At 37.4% G+C, this 25,370-nt stretch overlaps 1 protein-coding gene across 1 annotated transcript in view; it reads right to left on the reverse strand.

Moving 5' to 3' along the window:
• Positions 1-25,370, reverse strand: part of LOC136294878 (uncharacterized oxidoreductase ZK1290.5-like) — a 38,987-nt gene that overhangs the window by 9,496 nt on the left and 4,121 nt on the right. Inside the window, exons 2-4 of the mRNA XM_066193069.1 lie at positions 22,296-22,544; positions 15,681-15,782; positions 3,494-3,585 (exon numbers count right to left, since the gene is read on the reverse strand). Of these exons, the coding sequence (XP_066049166.1) occupies positions 3,494-3,585; positions 15,681-15,782; positions 22,296-22,544 (443 nt within the window). The remainder of the gene's footprint in view (positions 1-3,493; positions 3,586-15,680; positions 15,783-22,295; positions 22,545-25,370) is intronic.

The raw sequence follows: 25,370 nt of genomic DNA on the forward strand, positions 1-25,370 counted from the left end.
CCTCTGTGGCATCATGTGACTTATTCAGCATTTATTACTAATTAAACTGCAAGTAGAATTTACTTGCTGGTCTAGTAAGATTCCAGGCAGCACAGTTCCAGGTTACACCAGAAATGTTTAAATCAAGAGCAGTATGCTGAGATATCACCTGCTTGCTTCACAAGTAGAATACATAGCAACAACCACTTCCAAACTGAGAAGATCATACTTTGTGCCTTTCACTGAATCTAGAGACTCCCAAATTTTGTGAATAGAACTTTGACACATGCAGTTTGGTGTTGGTAGAAGCAAGTATTTTTCTTCTGTAATAGATTACTAAAATAATCAAATGCATCAAATAAAATAAGCACTTTTGAATTTTTTTTTAATGAAAATATTCTGGGAGGTTCTATCAGCATCTGAATGCAAGGCACTAGGATACTGAGCTACAAGAGGCATGAGGTGAGTGGTCAACATTTGCTTCCCCTCAAAATAACAATTCTAGCTTCCTGTCTTGCCCCACCCTTGCTATTTTCATCACCAGACTTCTCTCAGGCGAGGGCTGTCTGTCACATGATGGCAGAGGCAGATCTTGATCTTTTCTGGCACTCTATCCTGATTGGTGTGTAAAAACTGGCATCTGTTTAACAGAACAGTTTGCAGTTCACATTACAGGACTTCACAGCTGCTACATGCTCATCCACAGGGGTCCTCCAACGAAAGCACTGGTCTTTTACAACAGTCATAGCAAATGGGGAAAAGTTGAGCCTAATAACAACCCTGACACACGGCCCTAGAAAGTCATACCTCAGATGATGGTGCACAGAGGCCTTAATCTTTCCACCCTGCTGTGGTCCTTTTCATGTGATAAAGTTTCTGCACATCTGGAATTCAGTCATTTTCTCAATGGGAATGCTGTCTTACAATTTTTTCTCTTTGTGAAACTGAAATACAAGCCTATGAATATTTTCTATATAGAGGAAGAGTTTAGGTGAGTTTAAGTATAAAGGGGTGGTTTTCTAATGTCTCATATGCATTTCTACCTTGTACAAATTTACACAATAGAGCTCAATATTAATGGCAATATCAACAACGTAACCAAGTCTCTCTGAGGTCAGCACACAGTAATTCGCACTCCTCCAGGACTGGAAAAATATTGATGAACATTCCTACATGGAATTCATAGAAGAACAGTTTATATTTGGGTTCAGTGCATCATTTTAGTAAATGAAACATCTATATTTATTAAATACTAATAAAATATTTTTTTCCCCATAATGAGTGACAGGGCTATGGGCCTTCAGAGAGACTTCAAAGATTTCTTTGAGCATAAATCCAAACTTCCTACTGCCAAGTCAATTACAAAACTCTGGCACACAAACTTGGAGCTTCTAGTTTGTAAGTTTCATTCGACATGATGCTAGAATAAAGTACCAACATTTTACAGTCTTTACCAGTACTTTTAATAGTATATTTAGAAGGTGCTTGCTTATTAATAAATAACAATACCATGTTCTTGGAAAGACAGGCCTTTCCTACTGCTTTAAAAGACATGATGATACTGGTTTTTTTCCCAGAAACTGAGAAGAAAGGCAGTACTTAAAACTTGATTTGTTAAACAGAAGTATTGCTTAGTTCTTCTGCCTTCCTACTTTCTCCTCTTCACAGAAAAGAAAGCAACTTTCAATTTTAACATCACAAGGGGACTGTGATGTAATTGTAAAAACACCCTGAATTCTAAAAGGGAAATGTTTTTCCTTCACTTGTTTCTTCAATATTTAGACTTTGTATACAAAGGACTATTTGCAAATGTTTTATATTTAGTAAGTCCATTGAAACAGTACACTATGCATAAACGTAGTGAAAAAGACTGTATTATAAATTGTGGACAGTGAAGTAAGAACCCAGTACAGCATTTCCACTCCCAATTTAAATTTAGAAATTCATTATTTATTTGATGGCACTTAAGTGATTTTACCATCAGACTCCGTAACTCTCCAACACTAGGCAAGAAACAGAATACATACTTTTTTGAGGATAAGCTGAAGTATGGTTTATAAAATTCCTTTTACTCTAAAAAAGTGTAAATTAATGCTATAACAAAACTGTTTAAGGTGGAGCACTTGGCAGTGGTATGGGTAATTCATCATTGGTTTTTGCTTTCAATTGAGAATGATCCTGTGTAGCACCTCAAAGAAATGACTAGCAAGGGCCCTCTCCTACCCCTCAGCATCACCACCACCTCAACTTTTTGTCTCCTCTTTTTTAGCCTCAGAAAAAGAGTTCTGTCAAATAGCACCAAGAAACAGCTTGTCTCCATGAACACCACTGAAAAAGTAAAACTGGTAACACTTTGATACTGTGGGTAAGAGGAAATTTCAAAACAAAATCCCTTTTTCCTTGCAGTGATTTAGTAGAACACTGAAAAGCTACTATTATTTAACAGGCAGCAACAATTCATGCCAAACTCTAGTAAGTCTTTGTAGATGTGTATTTCTTGAACCTTGGTAAATTCACCAATTATTAAACAGTCATCAACATGCCCACTTTAACATATTTTTCAATGGTTTATACTGAATAACTGAATTTAAACATTTTATACAATTTTATGCTAATTTAACATGAATTATCCTTTAGTAACCTTTAGTATAGTAGATGGCTAAAATCAGAGTTATTTGGCTCTGACAGCCACGCTCTGAGCAACACTTTTATAGCTGTTAATGACATTAAAACATAAACAGCTGCCAGAAATCCTGGCCACCTGTACCAAGGGGAAAAGCATGTGCCTGCACTCCATCCATTCCAGTTCCCACATCCCTGTCAGCATACACACACTTTCTCTGGCAGGAGGTGGAAGGAATGGGAGCATGAACTTCCAGCACAGCTGTAGGCAGAAACCTGCAACAAGGGAACATTTGTCGAGTGTCCTGGCAGCCTGCCGGTACGTAGGTGGCCATCCTAGATCTGCCTAGGGCAGCAAAAAAATTCTGCCAGGGCTGTCACAGCACCTGCGTAAATGAGGAGTTCACTGAATTTACATGAGATAGGAAATGAGGTGGGAGCAAGGGAAGAGCACCCTTACATGGATGTGCAATTAACTGAGGCTCTCAGTGCTGCTTACAGGAAGTACAAAAGTATTTGAACACAGGCTTTCCAGAATCTGGTTCACTCTGAAGATGCTAAATGTTCTGTGATTCTTGAATTTTATTTCTAAACTCGTTATCACCAAAAAAACCTGTCACAGGGACCCCATTTGTTTGTGTCTTGTACCCAGACTCAACAAGAAGACTGGGAGAAACTGGGTGGGAGAGATACGAGGAAGGCCTTCCCTACCCTTCGGGTCATCTTCCTGAATGGTTTTCACTACGCAAATAGAAATGAGAAAAGAAATTGTATGACTAAGGAAATAGTTTGGGTGTAACCTTCATGCATAGGAGTGGGGAGGAGGTTGCTAACCAAAAAAAACCAAAGTAAAACCCAAACCCAGATACTTTAAATACATGTATCCACTCACCTGATTAACATGTGGAGTAATCACACAGTCCTCCTTTAGTTGCTCAAGATGGCTGATAAGAAAATTGCTTACGCCAATTGACTTACACAAACCTAAACAAAACAGAACAAGAAGTTATGGGACAATCCTAACTACTTGGGTGGATGATTTGAAAAATATCACTTTCAAGAGACAAAATTATTTTTCACATCATTTCTGTAGAGCAAAGTACCGCAAACACACATAGAAAAACAGCACTGAAATGTAGTTTGACAGTGTTATCTGAAAGCGTGGCTCTGTCTCAGTCGCATTAGGAAATCATTTTATAATCTAAACACATTGGAAACTCCCCAGTGTATAAAAACTCTAGGCTAAATTCTGGGAAAGGCTAATGTAGTATAAGCAAAGAACAATTGCACTCCACCAGAATGAAAAGAAGGAAATGGTGTTCCAAGCAGCTTGCCAAAACTAAAGGAAAGTGGAACATTTGCTGAAGACTAATAAGGTGTGAGCAATACAACCCAAGGACATGCAGCCCAAATAAACCATGTCACACTCCCTGTTTTCTATTGGATCATTACAAGATGTTACGTAAAACTCAGTGTAAAATCTTCAGTTTAATGAGCAGTATCTAGCAAGAACCATGAAGCTTAAAATCGTAGCTACATTTCTCAGCTCCTGACAAGAAAATGAAATCAAATGGGACCTAGGTGATATGAAGGCTATTTTCTTAATAAATCTCAAGAGGGCATGCATGTGTACAAATGAAGAACTGACAGGCCAGAAATCAGATGTCTTCCTTCAAACCTCAGACATGATAAAGGCCAACTCCCAGTCTTGGCCTGCCACCATCCCTCAGCCCTGACTCGTCTGGGAGAGTTTGGTCCTTCTGCTTTGCTAAGCACAGCTGCCAAGGAAGGCAGCTGGGGCTACGCTAGGACGGGTCTCCCTAGGCTCTCTGTGCACTCTGTGGACTAGGGCTCAGACTGAATTCTTCAATACTTTGTCTGGATTGACTTGAGTTTGTAACGCTACAAACGCTACAGATGGAAAGTCTGCCTTTTGATTGATCACTGTTGTTAACCCAGTATTTATTTGAGCAGACCATTTCTAAAAAATGCATAGATATGTGTATCTATAGACAAAAAAAGAAATTACACTTTTCTAGTCCTCTATAAAATTCTAAGTGAAGTTACAGCTTACTGCTAATTTGTATAAACAGATTGTTAAAGTCCTAAAAAAAAAAAAAAAATAAAATAAGCTTTCACATATTTTAGCAGCATAAGCTAAAGCATAAGCTGCAGCAAAAAAACCTGCACACATACTATTGCTTTCTAATGTGGATTCTTTTGTGGAATTCCAAAAGAAGAAAAAAATATATTAACAACTAAAATGCCAGACATCTTTCCCCTACAGAAATTATCATTGTTCAAGATGTATAACATAATTTGGTTAAAACCTGCACTATAGTGATTTACATAATTTGTATGTAATCTGCCAGAAGGAGGAAAAACTGAGCTTTTGACAAACAACCCTGGAGTGTCAACACTAATAAATCATTATGCCACAGCACTCAGAAAAACAGTTTTAACACAATGGTGAACCAAAATATTATACACTATTGTTGAAAGCTAAGGAGTTACAAAAAACATGCCATTATTGCCCTAGAAGAATAAAGCTTTCGTTTTAGGTTGAAATAAAACAAAATTCAGTGACAGACATCAAATAGTAAATTTCCACAAAAAGCTTCCATTACCCCTCCCCCCCCTACAGTATACTCTAAGATGTTTTGCTTCCAGCATATTTCTCACAGGAGACTTTGAAGTCTGTTCCATCGTGTTAGATTTCCCATCAAGACATTTCAGGTCAGTTATGTTTTGCATTAAAAGTCATCTGAGTCATTCCTACTAAAATCAGTATTATAGCATTCATGTGTTTAGAGTGATGTCCCACAGAGAAAGCTTCATTCAAAACTGCCAAGAAAGTAAACATTTTCCCAGAAAACAGAGAAATAATTAGAATTTCAATTTTTTTATAGAACCTGTATTTTCTTGAGGGAAATTTTTTTAAGGAACTTTTTTTAAAAGGGAATACACTTAAAATATTTCACTTTCATTAAATACACATACTTTGTTTGGGTGAAGTTAGAACCCTTCATTTCAACTCCATTGCTTTGGTGTTAGTTGCAATTTAATATACGACAGTTAAAGTGTTTCAACTTTTGCATTAAATTACAATATAAAACAGAAAAAATAATAAAACAATTGCATAGTCCAACTGTATTAAAAAGCTTATTTCAATCCATGGTGGAAACATGAATTCAAAACACTGGAAAATAGAGCTTAAATTCGAACAATCAGTCAATGGATTCTACTCTAGAGAATTGCCTCCATTTGCCTGCTGGAAGATTAACACAGTTGCTGTGCATTGTCCAAATCTCAGAAAGACTGCCTTTAAGAAGAAGATTATACAGAAGTATTTCCACATTTACATCTTCTGGATTAACTCCTAAGAATGAAGATTTAAAAAAAGATGGATAAGAAACAGAAGGTCTGCTTAGCTCCTAGGCTTTATTGGACAGATTGACATTTGTCACTATGTCTATCAAACAAGATCCATGAAATTTTATCAACAGAAGAAGTAAAAAACCTGTATATTGAGAAACTTGTGTAAAATGGTCCTGACTCACTGCCTCGAAACAACCTGGGAGATGCAGAGGACACATTTCCTTTTATTTCCTCTCTCATGGAGCACCAACAGAGGTAAGTTCCCCAGGGCTCCTGCCACAGGTCTCAAAACCACCAAAATGCTCTTGAAAATGGGGGCAGGCTTTTTTTCCCCCCAATTTAATACCTGTTTAGAACGCTTGAAAATCTCATTTCAGACAATTCAGGCACAATACATGTTGTTACAGCTGTTGATTGCAGGTGGTTTTAAAGTCCATACTTTGTTTTAACTTAACCATTTTAACTAGGCCTGAAGTTCAGGTTTCCTGAGATAAATTTTGCAATATATTAACTAAATACCCTTAAAATATCCATTTTTACTGCCTTATTTACAAACTCACAGAGCTCTGACTCAGGGAGAGAAAGCATCCTCCTCATCTGCTTGAGGAAATGATTGGTCTGGCCCCCATGAAGCAGATTTTGAGAAAGTGCCAGGTGCAATAAACAAAGAGTTTGCAATTCCCCATTAGCTCCCAAAGCCTCCTGTTACATCTTCTGAAGCTTTGTTCTATTCCTTGCGACTCTGACTTCACAGGCTGAAAGAAAAACGTAGGAACACTGGTTCTTTTATGCGTGCTAAAAACTGACTGACCACAATGCTGGAACAGAAAATTTCATCCAGCTTTGAAAGCCTATCATGAAACTCTGCAAGATACACCAGAAAACATATGGGCAAAACAACAGTTGATTATAATGGGGAAAAAAGTAAGGATCTTTCCAATTCGGCACAAAAAAATCTTGGCCCCCACCACAATGGTAGTTTCACCACACTGTATTTCTCCCAGCGACTGTGAAGCACGACTTCATGCTAATGGACTGGTTTGCAATATAGTTGTGTATTAAGCTTAAAGTTGTTTGCATTGCAACTTAGAGAATGATTGGGTATTTTTATCTTTACTCTGTATAATACCAAATTATACAAAGTTTGATAGGCACTGTTAGTCTTGCAACAGAAAAGCATAAATATACTGTCTTGGCACCACAACACTGTTTTAGTACAATAGTGAGCCTTATCTTTCTCCAGCACCACTAACGACTTTTATCAAACTTCTAAATACTCTCTGGAATACTAAATATACAAAGTTCAGATGAAAAAGATTTTGTAAATTACAAAACTGGATACTGGGTTTGTGGAGCCCATTTTCCTCCCCCTCCCTGCTGCTCTACATGAGTCAGAGCAAGGGAGAATTCCCACGTCGAGTGAACAGTGCCCATTCTGTTGTATCTTCTATTCAGGCCACAGAATAAAAACACCAATGGATCTACTTTTCACAAGAGGTCAACTGCAGTCAGTGTATTTTTATTAACAAAGGTTGCACAGGTTGGAAAGGCCCACATTCTCTCTGATACGCACGCTGGGTGTAAATTCGCTACTCACAGAAACCGTACAAGATTTGATTTCAGCATAACTTGCTAAATCAAAGCCGTAGGCTGAGAGTGCCCCACATGCAGACTGGAAGCCAAAGCCTTGATAAAAAAAGCAGGCTACTCTTAGACAGAATCAATGAGGGATTAACTTCTAAATCTGTGAAATAACACATGTCCCCACAGCACTGGCTAAAACACACAGACAGCAGAAGGCTAAGTGCCCCTCTCTGAGACACACAGGAAGACTGTGGCAAAACCGCAAATACACAAATCATATTTCTTCCTCCAAAGGATTTCTCTTCAGCCTTTTCACTGCCACAGCACAGGTGCTCGTCTGCAGTTCTGAGACCATTACTCCTGCTACACATCTCCTGTGAACCATGATAAACCATGAGGTCAACAGGAGAGCAGGCATGAGTGAAGCCCAATTGTTAACTTCCTGACTGAAAACTCATTACAAGCAGTTGTTTCCACAACTGTTACATGGCTAACTAAACAGCCTAATGCAGCACAGTACTGGCTTAATGCACGCTGTCTCTGACCCTGGCTGCTCATTCTAACTACTTCAATGCAATGTTGTTTTAGTTATGCTGACATGTTTTTTATCCTTACAGTTGACATTACAAACCAGACCAGATAAAAATACGCAATCCACTACATGGGACAAAATCAATCCCACTATACCTTATTTCAATAATGCCACCACACGCTGTGATGTGAAAATGTGATCAAAATTATCAGCAATTCAGCTACGTGCCTAGAGGCTAACAGAATACATGCCCCTAAAAGTAGCACTTTGCAGGTATTACAGACAGCACATAGGTAAGATTCTAAATTGTCTGTTCCCCCTAGAACTATGATGGCACAGTTTCCTGAACTGGAATACTTTCTGGACCTTCGTATCAGAGAAGATAGAGATTCCCAAGTGATATGAGTAACAGCAACCTAACTGATGTTAATAAATCAATACTGATTTAAAACAGTTAAGAATCTAAGGCTTTACCTCAACATATGCAAAACAAATAAATTATGCCTTTTCCACAAATCATGTACATTATTTATTGAGCAAAAAGGTTATTTTGGACAAGGAGTTTCCTTTGAAAGATATTTCAACACTGCCTTTTTCCCAAGAGTTCTTGTACTCGCACCAGGATCTCTTGGCACATGTGTATGGGCACACAACTCTGAACATTTGCTTGAAATCTCTTTGCTTAGGTTGCTTATTTACAATTTTGACAAAAAGGATTCACTTGCTAGCAGTGAATAAATGCATAAACCATACACTACAATAAGTCATGAAACAAAGTCTCCTGAAGGTTTATTTTTACACTTAGACTCACCCATTAAGTCCTTGACATTAAGAAAGAAAAATGAGCAAAAATAAATGAGCACAGACGTTAATACAAGTTTAGATTCATTCTCACTTTTACATCTGCACCAAAAGAACTTTTTTGATGGTAATTTCTCATTTTTAAATAAGATACTAAAACTATGAAGGTTGCTTTATGATCTTTAACATAAATAAGTGCAGCATTTTTTTTCCATTTCTTTATTGCTGTCTTATCTGATGAAGAGGGTGTGGTACAAAACCAAACTCCTCAGCAATCTGCAACCACCTCCCCGTGAAAACAGATCTCTGAGCTGTGCCTCTCATAATAACAACCCACAAGACATCCTCATCTAAGCAGACAGAATATTATCAACGTGAAAAAGAACCATTTCTAGGCACATAAGTTATGATGCTTTTTCTTGTTAAAACTTCAGTGCAACTTATGAAAACACATTCACATATGACTTCTACCACCATAAATACACTTGAGGCAAATGTTTTGTGGAGCTGTGACACAACAGTTTGAATTGCCAGGTGTTCATCATACACACTTAAAGCAGAATATGTCACCTAGCAAATGATGTGCTAGAAATTTGTGCCACTTGCACAAAAACTGTATGTGGTTCACTGAACCTTTTGCCCTCCTACTTTTAAGAACATATAGAAAATGGAGGAAGAAAATATGATGACTGAACTGGTCTATGCCTAACAATGAAGATGCTAAGAATATTAAGGTTGATTAGATATCTTCTCTCACTTGAAATTAAAAAAAACCCCAACTTTTTTCCAAGAACAAAGTTCCATGGCTTTAATTAGTGGGCTTAACAATTTCTGTTACTTTATGAGACTCTCTTCAAATCGCACACATAATCATAACAAAAACATATGTCAAGACACATCAAGGAATTTCCAAGGCAAGTAAGGATATTTCATGTCAGCATAAGCTGCTCTGCTAAACATTAAAAAGATAAGCAAACAGTTTTAATAAAATGGCAGTGAGCTCTAGTGGGATCTGAAACCACAACAACCACCACAGTACTACTCTTGCCAACTTCAGGCAAAAGCCCTGGCTGGAAGCCCTCATTCTTCCCAGAATTTTTAGATAGAGGGACGAGTAATCATGTGCATGTGTGTATGCAAAGCTTGCTGAGATGATGGGCTAAGCCACAATGCCAAAATCAAGGTCATCAAAGACATTGCTTATGGAAAGGGTCACTTTGCTAGGAACAGCCCAATTACCAGTGAGCACATACAGTGACTATCCCTCATGTCAGAGCAGTTTGCCACCCTGCTTTCATCTGCCAGCCAACAAATGCCTATAGAGGAATGTTACAGCTCTCAAGGGAATATATGACTCAATTTATGTATCTTGGAATGGATTCTGTAAGACAGCCTGGCCTCTATTCTGAGGTACTGGAGAAGATAATTCCACAAAAGGACAATTTTGAGACCACAAAAATTTAAACCATAGCCCTGATATTACAAGTATTCCAGTTGACTTCAGCTGTTACAACAGAAATAACTAGTTATTATGCACAAATGTCTCACTGACCAAGTTTTAGAATTTTTTCCTCCCTTCTCCCTCAGCTCTGTTTATCCCATAACTCTTTAAAGGAAAACAGAAATGTAGGCTATTGAACAAAGACACATGTCTAGAATTCTCTCCTTCTCAGCACTGCAGCACAGATAGAGTCTTCTTCACTCTGACTGTGAGCTGAGTCATCCTGTGAAACAGTACCAATCAGACTGGGGCAGATTAACGAGTCAGATAAGATAACAATAACAAAAAAAAAAAAAAAAAAAAAAAAAAAAAAAAAAAAAGAGAGAGAGAGAGAGAGAAGAATTTAACAGCATTTAAATAAACTTATTATTAAAACTGTGTTTTCCTGAGCTAGTAGAAGTCAGTTTAGCAACAAGATCTTTTGTGCTACAAATAGAGAGCTATGAGCTTGGGCTATCAGAAATCACACAGGATTTTTTAATGACAGTTTTTAGCGCAAGTAAACACTATCCTAAATTCCAGTCCAAATCCTGTATTTTATACTTTCAGGGTACCTACTAAAATTCTAAAACCAGTAAAGAAAATAATTCTCCTCTGCCATTCACTTCTTGTTAACTCTCAACATTAAGAAGTTGCAATAGCTGATCAGTAGAAGCTCCTCAGAAGGTTGTGCATAAAAAAAATCTTCCGATCACTGGGGCTGAATACCAAGACCAGGTGCAGAATTCTGATCCCCAAGCTACTGAGCTACTGTAAGAGTTGGCACAATTCCCTCTGGAAGTAAGGTCAGGCCTAAATGCATGCAGATCCCAGGGTCTGAAGACATATGGAAGACACCAGCCTGGAAGACAAAACAGAAATCTCTGCCCTGAATTCTTTCTCAATCAGCACATGAAGGTCTCACAAATAAAGCAGTGTTGTAATTCATCACTATGACAAATAAGCATTCTAATACTTTCTGTATGATCTGGGGAAATGTACATAAAATTTGTCTGTTTGATTCATGGTATGGAATGATACAACTGCTATAGTTTTGGATACCACCATAAATACTTATCTGCCTTTGCTGACCAGAACTCTATCACATTTTTCCCTGGAAAAATATTAGTGGAAACCAGCAAATTTAATGACTTGGTTCTGTCTACACAATAGGAATACTACAAAAACAAACTAGAAGTATAATCTTGTCTTTGTAGCAAAGAAAAGATAGAAGGTATAAATATACAAATTTCAGGTTAAAGGGGGAAAGATGCTGGCAGAACATTTAATGGACTCTAAGAAACTACTGAAAGATGTAGCCAGGAGAAAAGCTGAGTATGTTTATCCAAAGACTCCCTAGCTCAAGAGCAAACCAGAAAGACACAGAACCATGTTCCAGATGCAATTCAGGGGGATTAAAACACCTAAGAAGGTAAAACTTCCAGGGTGTGTTATTTTAACACAGATAATTAATGTAGTATGTCACACTGTTACAGTAAAAGACAACACTGGCTTTAGAATCCCTAGCAGTGTTTTTGGGCATGCTCTCCTATCTGCCAAGGTAACCTTGAGGAGTCTGGGAAATGGTTTTTAAGCTGAAGTGTGATCTTGAGATAGCTGCTCAGTTGCCTTAGGCAGTTGAACAGTGGATTCAAGCACAGGGGAGAATGCTAAAACATGAAACCTTCTTTCAAGTGTTCCTGAGACTCCAGCCTTGGGGCAGTAACCACATTCCAGTCAGTTTCCAAAGCACTTTGGATCCAAGCAGTGCAGCCCAAAACTTCAGTATGGTGAGCAATCAACTGGAGAGGGTAACCAGATCCCCAACAAACACTACTCAGATTCTCATTTTAAATCGTTCATAATTCCAGTTCACATCATATCAGGACAAAAGAGTCTTTTACAAAATGCTAACCTCAAATCCCTTTTGATGTAATACAAGAACAGTGGTAAGCCAGAGAGGGGATTTTTCAGTGATAGCAAAGGATCTCTCTCATCACTTGAAACTTGAAACTACTACTTTCTATTTATGATAATATTCTGATGTTACAGCTCAACTCCAAACCTGCATTAGGAGTACATATATGAAGCATTACCAAGCAGCTATGGATTAAGAAACAGTAAACTTAAGGATGCTCACATTTCTCAATAAAAGAACATCTCCCAATTCCACACCAAGTTCATTGACACCTGCTGCCTTCAAATAGCAATAAGCCTGCAACAATAAATCCTCTACAGCCAAAGGTACTTGGGAGTTTATGAAAATCAGATTCAGAATAGTATGAGTTTTGTTTAATTCTTTATGTAAGTTTTCTGCTTCCTAAAATATTTATTTTAAAATTCTGACAATATTCAGATTTTTTAAAATTTGTTGCACAAAGTTTCTATTATCTGGGGACATGATCTTATGAATTAGTGCATGCTGACCTGGACTGGGCAGAGACCCAGAAGTTCTGTCTCTCCTCAGGTAGGTGGGTGGGAAGACACTTGAGGCCAGAGCCCTGCAAGCTGTGTTACAGCAGCCCTGTGTCCCAGCAGCTCTGTGTGGTTCACCTGTTCTCAGATGAACCTGAATCAATCTTTGTAGACATAACTTTAAAAAATTTCTCTCAGAGCTATGAATATAGGAGTTGGTATTTTGCTTGCGTCAACTTTTGAACAATGTGACCAGTCTAAAAGTTAATATAATCTTTAAAAAAAAAAAAAAAAACCAAATCCAATAAAGACTTTTACAGTCTTGAGTCCTAACAGCTTATTTACTCTCCTTCTAGTGTAATTGCTAATAATAATAGATAATTAATAATTTACACTACTTTAAAATAATGTTTCCTGCCCCAGGTAGGTGGAATTTCACAGAATAAATACTAACCTGGATTTAAATTGAAGAATGAGATTTACAAACACCTGCATTCAAACTATCTGTGAATACAGGGAAGTGAATAAAGAAATTCTTGGTAGCTTCAGCCAGATCAAAGACTTAGGTCAATACTGACATCTTTTAACCATCTTGCACAACTCTTGCAGACAGTTCCACAACACCAATTTGCTTTCTACAGAGGACAGTAGTTATTGCTTCTGCACTTTCAGATGCTCCTCAAGGTGAACACAGCCAGCTACTAAACCCACCACCAAGTTGAACAATTTTAATATTACCTTTGTGAATTGACTGCAGAAGCAAATTATTTGTTTAAAATGTCAATCTTTGAATGTGAAGCATTTAGTTTATAAATTTTTTCCAGTCTAAATATTTCCAAAAAAAAAAAGTAACAGAATTCAAAAAAACAAACCAGTGACTACCTGAACTAATGTCAAGTTCAGAGAAGACAAAGAACTCCCTTGTTCATAGACCTTGTAATTTCTTCCCCTAATAAATTAGGATTTTATTATTTTCCTCAAGTAGGGATTTTGACCAAATCCTACATTCAATTCAAACCAAGGCTACCATGTTGCTCACGAAACACATAGCAAGTCACAAAGATATGCAGCAAGTGTTGAATCTTCAGTGGAAAATCTAGTGGTTAACCATGCAAACAAATTATTTAACGTTTTGCTCAGGAATCATTGCATTTCCAACTCCAGAGTGGTTAACATCTGTGTGTCATTTCACGAATACATAGTTATGGTCAGGACATCCAGAGTCTGTATCCCCTAAAGCCAAAGTGTGGAAGTTAAGGAAGGCTCTAAGGCACTTGACTCAACCAGATCATTAAATTTTCCTTCCCCTGGAAATGATCTGAGGTAATTTCGACAACCAGAGCTGGAAAATTTATCCTCAGCTAAATAAGTCATGAGTCTACAGAATGCTTAAATTCAGAAAAAGACTGAGAGTAGCAACATGGAAATTGAAAAAACATTGAAGAAATGCAACCACAGGAAAAATAAATCTAGCACGAGATGTCTTTAGAGAGGTATCATGCATAGGGACAAAGGCGAAAAGCAATATTCCACTCTGTCTGTGAGGACAGCGATAGTATTTCCAGTGACTTATTAAAAGACCACTGAATTGCTCACAGTCTTTTCCATTACAAAGATACAGAGAAAGAAAGATCCTATAAGACAGAAAAGACCACAAAGACACACAAAAGCAGAATAAATCCCATAGGATAGGAATAATTACAAAATGTGGAAGATACAAGCTGTTTGCAGCAATTTAGGATGGCATCTCTAGGCACAAATGGCATGCAGGAACTTAAATGCTCCTCAGAAAAAACCTTCACAGCAGAAATGCATCGTGGAATAATCCATCTTTGGATGTAAGTGTTATTCATGCTTTGACATAGTAGGGCAGTGAAGCACTTCTTTAAAATATGAATGTTGTAATGTCTTACATGGCAGAAAACACTTTTAGCAACTTCCCTTATACTCAATAAAAGATGTATCAAAGATAATTTACTTCTGTGTTTGCAGAAGCACAGCAAAAGTAAACAAAGGATTGAAGTGTAAGATGGCAGGGACACACAGCCTGTGACTGCCTTTGTACAACTCCCCTGCTACAATCACTATTTCAGTAGCTCTGTATCAATGGATAGACTACTTTGTGCAAGAAGTCTTCTCCCCACTTGTGGAACTTCTCTGAAGCTGTAAACAAGGTGATCCACGAGGCCCAAGAATGGCATCACAGGATCTTCTCTCACATAATTTCTAATGATTCTGCATACTTCAGGAGCAAAATCCTCCTCTTAAATCTAAAGTCCACTCTTCCTATAGCTCTGAACATAAACTGAAGTTTGATGTACATCGGAAACCAAAGTGAGTTATCTGAACTTGAGAGAGTAGCTCCATTCTTTGAAAATTCTTCCCAAAAGTTAGAACCAAAGAATCTGCAGTTGAGTATCTGCTCCTCATCTAGCCATTTTATTTTGTTAGCTTTTAAGACACAAATGCAGTTATAAAATACCACAACATATGATAAATCAGAAAATGGCATCATACAATTATTTAAAAAAATCTAAAGGAGACAAAACTTGGCATGATTTTTACTTAGCGAGGAGGCTACCATAATGATGTTCTGTAGTGTTCAATGGTATTCTGTGGTGGCACAGGGATTTCAGTGAATCAGGAGATTTCCTCAGGAAAGTGTGCATACCATGATTAATCTCATGGACAAAATCTGACAACATATTCTTTACAAGCAGGACCAAATTGCTAATGCTGCACTTTTCAAAGAGATTTTCGAAACTTAATTCCACTGAAATATGAGCATCCAGTTCAAGTTAAATTTTTGAACATGTCTCACTATGAGTTTCCCAATCCCAAAGCACACAATAACTCCTTCTTCTAAGACAGGCTTTGTTATTATATCACCTTTCTCATAGAGCTCTTCCATTGCACTCCAGGTTTCAGCTCGGACCTCTCGATTGCTTTTACCTGGAACTTGTGGATCAGGCCAGTGAATCAAATAAAGATCTAAAAAAGAAACAGAACCCGACTGCTTATTAAAGCGCACAAAAAATAAATATATCAAACCACATGAGAGAGCATTTTCCCTCCACAGTGGCCCCTAACACATTATCATCATAACAGTTCCAGTTACTACCCAGTGATCATTACTGGATGTATCCAGTTAGCTGTAATAAATGAATTCTCTAACATCACATTAACAGCCAAGGGTAGCAGAACTTGCACATGTTCCACATGTTAAGGTCACTGTAGTCAGAATTTCATGGTCACATATGCACTTAATAAACTTTCCACACATAACAAGCCCCATTTAAATCAAAAGGTTTTTGGTCACTGGAATTATGAGTGGACTACTCCTTATTAAGTGCTGCAAGTCTTCCATTCCACAGAATATAAATACATTTGACAGTTCTGCAGATGTTTTATACAGCCTCAGCAGTTGGTCTGTCTTCTCCCTTTCTAAAGAATACTTCCACTGATGAATTTCTGTTGGAAACAAGAGCACATTCTTTATGCAGATTTTTTTGTCTCAGTTTCAAGTCAGCCTTTGTGATTGTTTTTAAAGAATTTTTTTAAAAATAATATTTTAAGGGAACAAAATTACACTTTATAACATTTTTTGGAATGTTAGCACAATTTCAAACACAATTAAGATTTACTGCTGATGAAATTATCATAGAATCATAGAACCTTTTCCTAACATCCAACCTAAACCTTCCCTGACACTGCCCCATGCTGTCCCTTGGGTCACTGGTCACCAGGAGAAGGGACCAGTGCTGCCCCTCCACTGCTCCTCGTGAGGAGGCTCTTTGTGTGCTGTCTTCCTGCAAGAGAAGATTATCCTTCCATTGAAAAAGGAAGCACTTCCAACATAAATTGAGAAAGGTACATGTACTGGACCCAGGAGTTCCCAATCAGATTTAAATTTTTTAAATGGCAGATCTTTAACTCCTTTACAGGTTTGTAGACACTGCGAGACGTTCTGAAGGAGAAATATAGAGATACTTGGAAAACAATTACATTTCTATTCAAATTCTAACTGCAGATTAAACAGGTAACTGCAGGTACCCCAGTCAAACAGGTTTTGGCCTTTGCTGCATATATTAGTCTGATGAAAAACAGGAAAAGAAAATAAATAGATGACTGAGATGTGTACTTTTTTGTGTGTGTGCGTGTTTTGTAATATTCATTTTCTGGCAGTTCAAATAGAGTTAAGAAATAAAGAAACCCGACTTGTTTGCAATGAGAAGAGTGTTTTATTCTTTGAATACATCCCACCATTCCTTTACAGCACTTTGTGAAAATACAGATTCTCTGCTTTGGGAATCATGAAAAAATGAGGAAGGGGGGCAAAAAAAAAGGAAAAAAAATTCTTTTATTTCCAAATTAAGGACTACACTAATGCTTACTGTATCCATGGGCTGGTATATTAGCTTTCCCCCTCTAAAAATACAAATTCAACCTTGATTTAAGATGAAAATGTAGCATGAAATTTATTGTAATACACCAGCTCCAATTTTGGTACATCATTGCAACAAGCACATGCTTTACTTACCTTAAGAATCTAATTAGAACAGTATAGAATTCTGTACAGTAAAATACATTAGAGATGTAGCAAGGAAAACATTATTTTGGATGTGTCACAAAATCCACAAGTCAAATTTGCACTTCCTGATATCAATAACCCATTTAAACACAATTTTAAACTCAGACTTTTAAATACAGTAGCTCAGACAAGCCAATACTCAGTCATATACAATCATCTGCAGTATCTGGTTTTGCACCACATTTAAGGAGAAAGTTGCTCTTTCCCCTTTTATCCATAAAATCCACTTCCAATTCCACATGCAGTCTTATTGATCACCAATCTATCAATTATTACTTCTTTACTAATTTCTCTGAGAAATGAAGTTGTATTTATTCTAAGTAAATACCAATACATGGTATTGGAATAAACACCAATTCTGTGACATTTAACTGAAAACTAGTATTGGGATATTGATTAAAGCATTTGGTGAAGTTATGTTCAAACCTCAGGACTACTCACATTCTGCTGCCAATAAAATTTCCACTGATTTCTATTAGACATAAACCAAAAGGATTAGCATTATGAATTGCTAATATCAAGTGTTCATTTTGATCCAAAATTATATATGCTACTGGGGCTACTTACTGCATAGAGACTGCCATGTTTGTATTCAAGCTTTTTTGCTTGCATAAAGTGCCATATATAAGTAGGTATAAGTTACTGGGATCTGATACCTACCTCCCAGAAAAATGGAAGAATTGTATATTTTTAATTACTGCTTGCTATGTTCTCTAAACCAGACTAATAAGAACTGCTGAACTAAGCAAAAAAAGTCATTTAGCAAAAATAATCGAACTTCAGCAGAATTTCACCACCAGTTACTTCTCCAAAAGCCTGACTATTCAGTTAGACACCACAATTTGCAAATGTGCACAGAAATAGTTACATCATGGATTTCCACAGACACAGACGCATTGTACTCAGCTCAGGAAACTGAAACATTCTCCAAAGGAAGACTTTTAAGAGATTTGGTAACTGAAAGATTTCTGGCCTTGGACATCCAAAAAAATCCAACACATCCCCTTTCTCTGTATTAGTGTCTGAGGCCTCTGATGCCAACAAGATTAGCTGTTGGTCCTTTAGTGTAGAAAGGTTTTGTTACCAGGTACACCATGCCCATATCATCCCATCATGTTTATTTCAATTTAGGCTTTTTCCTTGAAATAAAGATTACTTCACATTTCAAAATATTGGCAATTAGGGCTAGAAAGCATCTACTGGAGCACCAAGTAGTCTTCCTGACTGCAAGAAGTGTTCATGAAAGATGTGGGGCAAAGGTGCCTTATGTCATAGACAAAGAGCAGAATAGTCCTGCCACTCCTGGGTAAAGCCCCCCAGCACAGCCAAGACCTTAGTTCTACAGCAGCTCTTAGAAAACTTTCCATCATACCTGCAGGCCAATAAAAACAACAAGCACCTCATAAACCAAGGCCCATGATTCCATCTTTATTTGTACACAAATTCACACCCTACACCCACACACACATTTTCTTTTGCTTGAAATATTTTCCCTCTTGGGGTACTATGAGAAGATAAACACTTTTAAATTCCTCTTAGAGGCAAGAAATTATCTTTAAATCATTGATTGAAATAGCTTTAAGTTCTAGTAATCAAGAAATATATAACTTTGACACTGGAGGTTTTTAAGAACAGAGTATATATTTTTGTTGAGAACAAGGTTGCGCCTTGTAGCATGGGAAAGATTAATCAGTATCTTGAGATGCCTTCCAACAATGTATTTTTTAAAAATAATCTTAAATCAAAAAAATCCACCTTGATACACAGTATCAATATGCACTTGAGAAAGAAGGAAAAAAGCTCCAAACATTCACAATCCGCTTTTGTATTTAACAGCTTTTTAAAACATCCTTTGCGGCCAGTGGGGTTGTAATGGTGCAGCAGTGAGCTTGAAGGTCATTAAATGTCAATGCACAGTGGTGCAGGAAAACTAAAACTAACACTTGAGTTGCTTTCACACGGGCATTTAAAATAGAATGGCTTATTGCCTCTTAGTGGTTGCAGCACCTACAATCAACACACTTCCTCTTAACTGAAAAGTGCAGGGCATTTTACACATTCAAAAGCCAACATGATGTTGCTGTGGAAATAAAAGTTGGTAATTCTATGCAAACCCCTAATACAATATTTTTTTTAAAGTCAAATTTGATTGAAACAAGCCTAGTCGTATGAAAAACAAACCTGGCCTTCTATCAAGCCTAAAAGCAAACGTATATTTTGCAATGTTTCCCAGCTGTCTTAATGCTGGGAATCGTATTTCCTTGCTTTTCTCAACAGTCACTGTACTTAATATTGATATGAGGTATTTTTCTTTCTCACTCAGTCCTTTTTCTTTTGTTTTGTGTTTCCTCCTATTGAACAAGGATCAATGTGAAACAATCTGCAAAGTGTTTCGAAGCAATACAGAATCTGAATTACGATAATACACTCATTTCACGTAGGTGATCTATTACAATGAAGATGCTGATAGTGCATTTGTCCAGCTCCAGTTGGGGATTTGTGATAGGGCAGATTTGCCTGAATGGGACAAACTCAGAACAGTCAAAAGGAAAATAAAATTGTTTATGAATTCGGTAACCCACAAATCAGCATTCAAGAAGTTACTTTAGAGGTTGGGTCTAAAACCCAAGGAATGTATTCTGCTCCTGCCAAACCTGCAAAATCTGCTGCCATTCCATATTGGTTTACTGTGCCTGCTGGTTGAGGATCACATTTAGAAAATGCAAAGAGCAGAGTATCTGTTACAACCACTGCCCACAAATGATACAGATTTCCATCATGTCATGGATATATAATCTACCAGCTCAAATAAAAATCCTGCAACACTGCTCTCCTAGTACCATTTGTCTGAAAAGAGTTCAGTGAAAAGACTTCATAACAAGTATTTTACATGGAGCACTTTTTCTCTTAAAAAGCTATGACGCTTTCAACAGCTCACATTCCATATACTGAAAATGCACAGATTTATTAATTCCTGTTAGATTATTTCTCAGATTTCTTATTCAGTCTTTATGAATGGACTGGGTAACTCATAAGGACCCTGAAGAAAATTAACATGAACAAAGACCTTAGCTGCACATTTAGCTGCCAGGGCTCCTGTAGCTTTTTCTTTTTGCACTCTTCTGAATTACTAACTTTCCCTCCAACATAAAGATCTAACATCACAGATATATTATTTAGGATCTTTCCGTTTTCTTTATGAACTATGTGTCTTTACAGAAGATGTGAACCCCCACATACTCATTTAATATACCACAGAATGAAATCAGGGAATTCTGATTTATTCTGAGCACCATTGATTTAGGTCACTATGGCAGACTAAGTGGTTCAGGGACAGCTTTATAAATTTTTGCGACATCTCCGCATCAGTGGAAGAAAGGTGAAGAAGGAGGGAAGATAGCTAAGGGTATTAAAAAACCAAAACAAAAATATAAAAAAATGAGGAAAAATCTAGTATGGAGACTAATTGTGCAGGCAGTTGTAACATTACTAAATTGATCACAGTAACATATGCACAAGAAGTCTCAGCTCGGAACACATCTGACAAACAAGTTCTGTTTATGCCATTCCAAGGATTCACTCACATGGTGACAGCATTAGCGCATTTCTTGCTTTCAGACACTCTTTCTTCTTTCAGGCATTTCTGCTTAGCAGAAGCTCAGTGTTTGTACTCCAATCTACTACCTGAGATAATAAGAACAACTTACAGTACTAGAAGGAATCACTGCAAATGACTTCTTGGAAGTGAGTCAAGTTTTCCTCCCATCAACATTCAGCACCAGTGCCAGAGCAAGCAGAAGAAAAAAGAAAGCAAACACAAAATACAACAAGCAGAAAACAGACAGGAGGAATAATGTTATTTCTCAGTTTAAAGGAGAAAGTTAGGGCTTGAAACTTTGTTTATGAAAGTCTCATTGCAGTGATCTGCATTTGCACGGAACAACTAAAGAGGAATTTTCAATCATTTTGCATTATTCTGTACCTGTGGAGGAAGTTAAAGGATACATTTCCAGAAGGAAAGGAGCCAAAGACGTGCATACAAGTATCTCTAACAGAGACAAGATTTTCCCTGCTCACCTCGTAAAGTACTCAAGCTAAAAAAGGCAGTGAATACAGCATACAGCTACCATTAATATTATACATTATTAATTCAGCAAAATTCACTTCCTCACTGAAGTTAGTTTCTTGCTAAAAGAAGCATATATCATGTTTATTTTCAGGTACCTCCTCTTCTATGACCTGTTGCAAAGAATTAATTGGCGTCACTGCTGCAACTCTGCCTGTCTAATAGGGGAATAACAATATCACATCTTTGCCAACAAGGAGTTTATGATCAGCGAAAATTTACAAATGCAGTGTTAGTTAAGCTTCAATTTTAGTTTTCTAAATTCTTGTACATACTTCTAACATTTTTTCCAAAGAATATTCCATCAAACAGACCAAACCAACGGCAGTATTCAGAATTTTAAAAAGTTAAAAGACCCATAAAGTAAGTTTTAGAAAGCACTCCCACTCCTTGAGAAAAAGAAAACAGACCACAGAAGAAACCAGGCCTCTTTGTCACCCTGCTGCCAATATATTATTGTAAGGTTTATGAATCCTCTTTTCATAGGTTTTGGGTGTTTTCAGCAAAATACAGAAAACTGATGTAGTTGTCCCTCAAATAATTTAACAAACAAACAAAAAAAAACCCTCACAAAACATTTGCAACAAGAAAAAACTCTGTAGTCTCAATTGTACGCATGTGAACTTCCTAGAGAACAAACAGAACAAGAAACCTGCAAAAGTGTAAATGAAGGCAGAATTTGGTTTCTGTGACCCATCTGTACTTCGTAATTTATTGCCAGCATTCATTTGTCTTTGCAAGTACTCCCATGGAAAGCACAATGAATGAGCTATATGTAGATTCATACCAAGATAGTCAACGCCAAGTCTTTCACATGACTCCAAGCAGGCCTTTTTTGTGTTTTCATAGCCATAATCAGTGTGCCAGAGCTTGGTGGTTATCCAGAGGTGCTCTCGCCTCACGCCGCTGTCTGCGATGGCCCTTTGCAGGAGGGACTCACAGCCGTATCGTTTTGCTGTGTCAATATGACGGACGCCACATCTCTGCAGGGCATGGAGCACCGCGCCATGGGAATAGCCACCCCGGTGGGAAGTACCTAAACACACAAAAGCAGAAGTGAACTGTCAGCAGTGAATTATGAGGGGCAGATTTTATCATTGTTTTCAATTTTTTCCTTTTTTTTTCTTTTTTGATGTATTGTCATAAAACCTTCTTATTTAATTCTCATTTCCTAATAGTAAAGAAACGGGAACTGACTGATGTTTAGGCTTGGAAAATACATGAAGTCGGATAAGTTGGTGCTGATCAGAAGCAACTCCATCAAAATCAAATATCAAACAGCATTTAACTGTAAAGAAGTGATTCAAGGAGCTAGGCTGAAAATCATCAAAGAGAAAACACATACTTTTTGGAAAATTAGTATATGTCTCTTAATTTTCATACAGAAGCATAACATTTACAGTTGAAAATATTTTTTAAAACCTCAAAACCTGAAGAACTTTTAAAACCATTTACTTTGCAAAAAGTCTATCCTGAAACCTTTACTCCTGACCAACTGCTGAACTCCTGGTAGCTTGAAATCATTATTGCATTGCACAATCCCAGGCTGGGCCACACTGCAGGTGCCATTCACATAATGTCAAATTCAGCAGTAACCAAAACAATGGAATCCTACAAAAGAGTGACAGAATGGGCATGCAGGGAGTCGCACTACCAAAATACTGTTACTGTCTTTGTGTGGGGATTCACTGGACTGTATTTTGCATGTCAAGGGGACGGAAGGAGGAGGAGACTCGGCAGGAAGAGCAACCAGCAGGAGGACTTCAGATAAAGAACTGGTTGAGAGCAAGGAGGATGATGTTTCTACTTACCCTTTCCTGTTAGTTGTTTTTCCTGCCATGAGCCCCTCACCCATTCACCCTCACTCCACACTCTTCCCACAAACAGCATTTTCTACAGTTTGTTGGAGGAAATGCTCGGTCAGTTCCAGTCAGCTCCCAAAGTCACCTCCTTCCAAGCTGATGATTAGCACTTAAAGGCCCTCGTGCCATAAAAACAGGCTGCACGAAACGGCTCCGTCACCGACTTGGGACACGGCCCTGCAGAGCCCTGAGCAGGCCACAGCAACAGGGCTTCAGCCACTGCTGAATCTAAATAAATGAATGAAGGACTCCAGCTTAAACGGAAATCTGTACCTGCTCTTACCCTTCTCTTTCCCTCCAAACATGGTGCTCATTTCTACCCCAAACACTACCTGCACATTAGGAAACGAGCCCTGCAGAGGCCACCCAGCCTGGCAGGAAAGGCCACAACTGAACACACCACAGGTGCTCTTCCTCAGAGCCCCCGACCGGGGAACAACGCCCAGAGGTGGTTGCAGGACTTTCTCACATGTTTATAACAGCACACATCAGTGAGGAGAACTGAGAAAAGTCCGACTTGCATGGAAGGCAAACCAGGTTTTCCTAAATGCTTTTCATTTTTGCTCATTTCTGATCTTAGAAGGAAAGCCAGTGAGTCTTGTTCAAAGCTCCAAGTCATTTAAACTAAGATACAATATGGTCAGATCTCCCACCCATACACATCAGGATCATGACATCCTGCTGATCACAAAAGGACAATTTCCACTTTACCACCAAGGCCAACAAAATGTGGAGTAGTGAATTCTTGACTTATCTTCATGGATTTTAAAGTGATGAAACTATAACACTACATTCCTACAATTTTGACATGTATTTCATAAGTAATTTACTTGCCAAACATAAACGGAGTTTTAATGTTCTAAAAGGCAAAACTTTAAATATATTTTCTTCATAGCCACTAATTATGACTACTAATTGGCCTAATTTCTGGGCCGACTAGAAATAAATGTCTCTACAACTTGTTTTATATCAAAATAACTTCAGCTAAGTCAACTTGGTTTTCAAAACAGCTATTTCAAAATTGTAATGAATGTTTAAAAATGCTTAAAAATTTTAGATTACTGCAATGTTACTACACTACAATTGGGCAAAGAATATATATGCAATTTTACATTATTCAAATCCTAAAGGAATGTTATTACAGAATTATATAACTAGCACAGAAAAATTACTATACTTCTTCACAACAAACCCTTCAGTTTTAATATGCTGGTACTGGTGCAAAATAAATGAGGTTGTAACTATTGTGTCTGTTTCTGGCTGAATGGACATTTCTAAGCACAGAATGAATGGAGTTCATTTAGAGGTCTTGCAAATGGACTCGGACTCTTTTCATGCATAATGGATTTCAGTAAGAACATTTAGGGCAAACAACTTTTTTTTTTTTTAACCCTTTAAGTTAAAGGGAGAGAGTGGTTAAGAAGGAAAAATCAGAATAATTTTGTCATTGTCCCCCATTCAATGATGGCATGCACACTTGTTACACAAGAAATAAAGACCGCAAGATCAATCTGGAGGATATTATCTCAATTTCTATGCCTAAAAATGAACTACAACAGCTCTTGTGCACTACACATTAAGTAAAAAGAAATCAACAATTACTTAATATTATCACTTTGCAAGCCAACTTCATCATGAACAATAGGTTATTAAGTTAATTATGCTACCAATGTAACACTTCTAGACTTTAGAAACCACAGAAACTTTTCTTGTATTTACACATGTGATTAAAGAATTTATTAGTCATAGATGCAAGAAGATGACAAAAGTGAAGTGACTGAACTTTCTTTTTCTATTAGAAATTCAAACAATGCTATTTGAACACATTAACATTCTTACAAAGTTTAGGATTCCTCTTTGCTCATAGAGATGTAATTCACACAGTACATACATATTTAAAGACAGAATCTAATCATGCATTTCAAACTAGTATGAACCTGCACCTTTTCCATCCCCTTCCTGTTTCTAAAAATATTTAATACATTTTCCCCAAGAATTTG

The sequence above is a fragment of the Chamaea fasciata genome, unplaced genomic scaffold (genome assembly GCF_029207755.1).
Source record: "Chamaea fasciata isolate MVZ Bird 193981 ecotype frontalis unplaced genomic scaffold, bChaFas1.0.hap1 SCAF_10, whole genome shotgun sequence".
In the NCBI taxonomy this organism is placed as follows: Eukaryota; Metazoa; Chordata; class Aves; order Passeriformes; family Sylviidae; genus Chamaea; species Chamaea fasciata.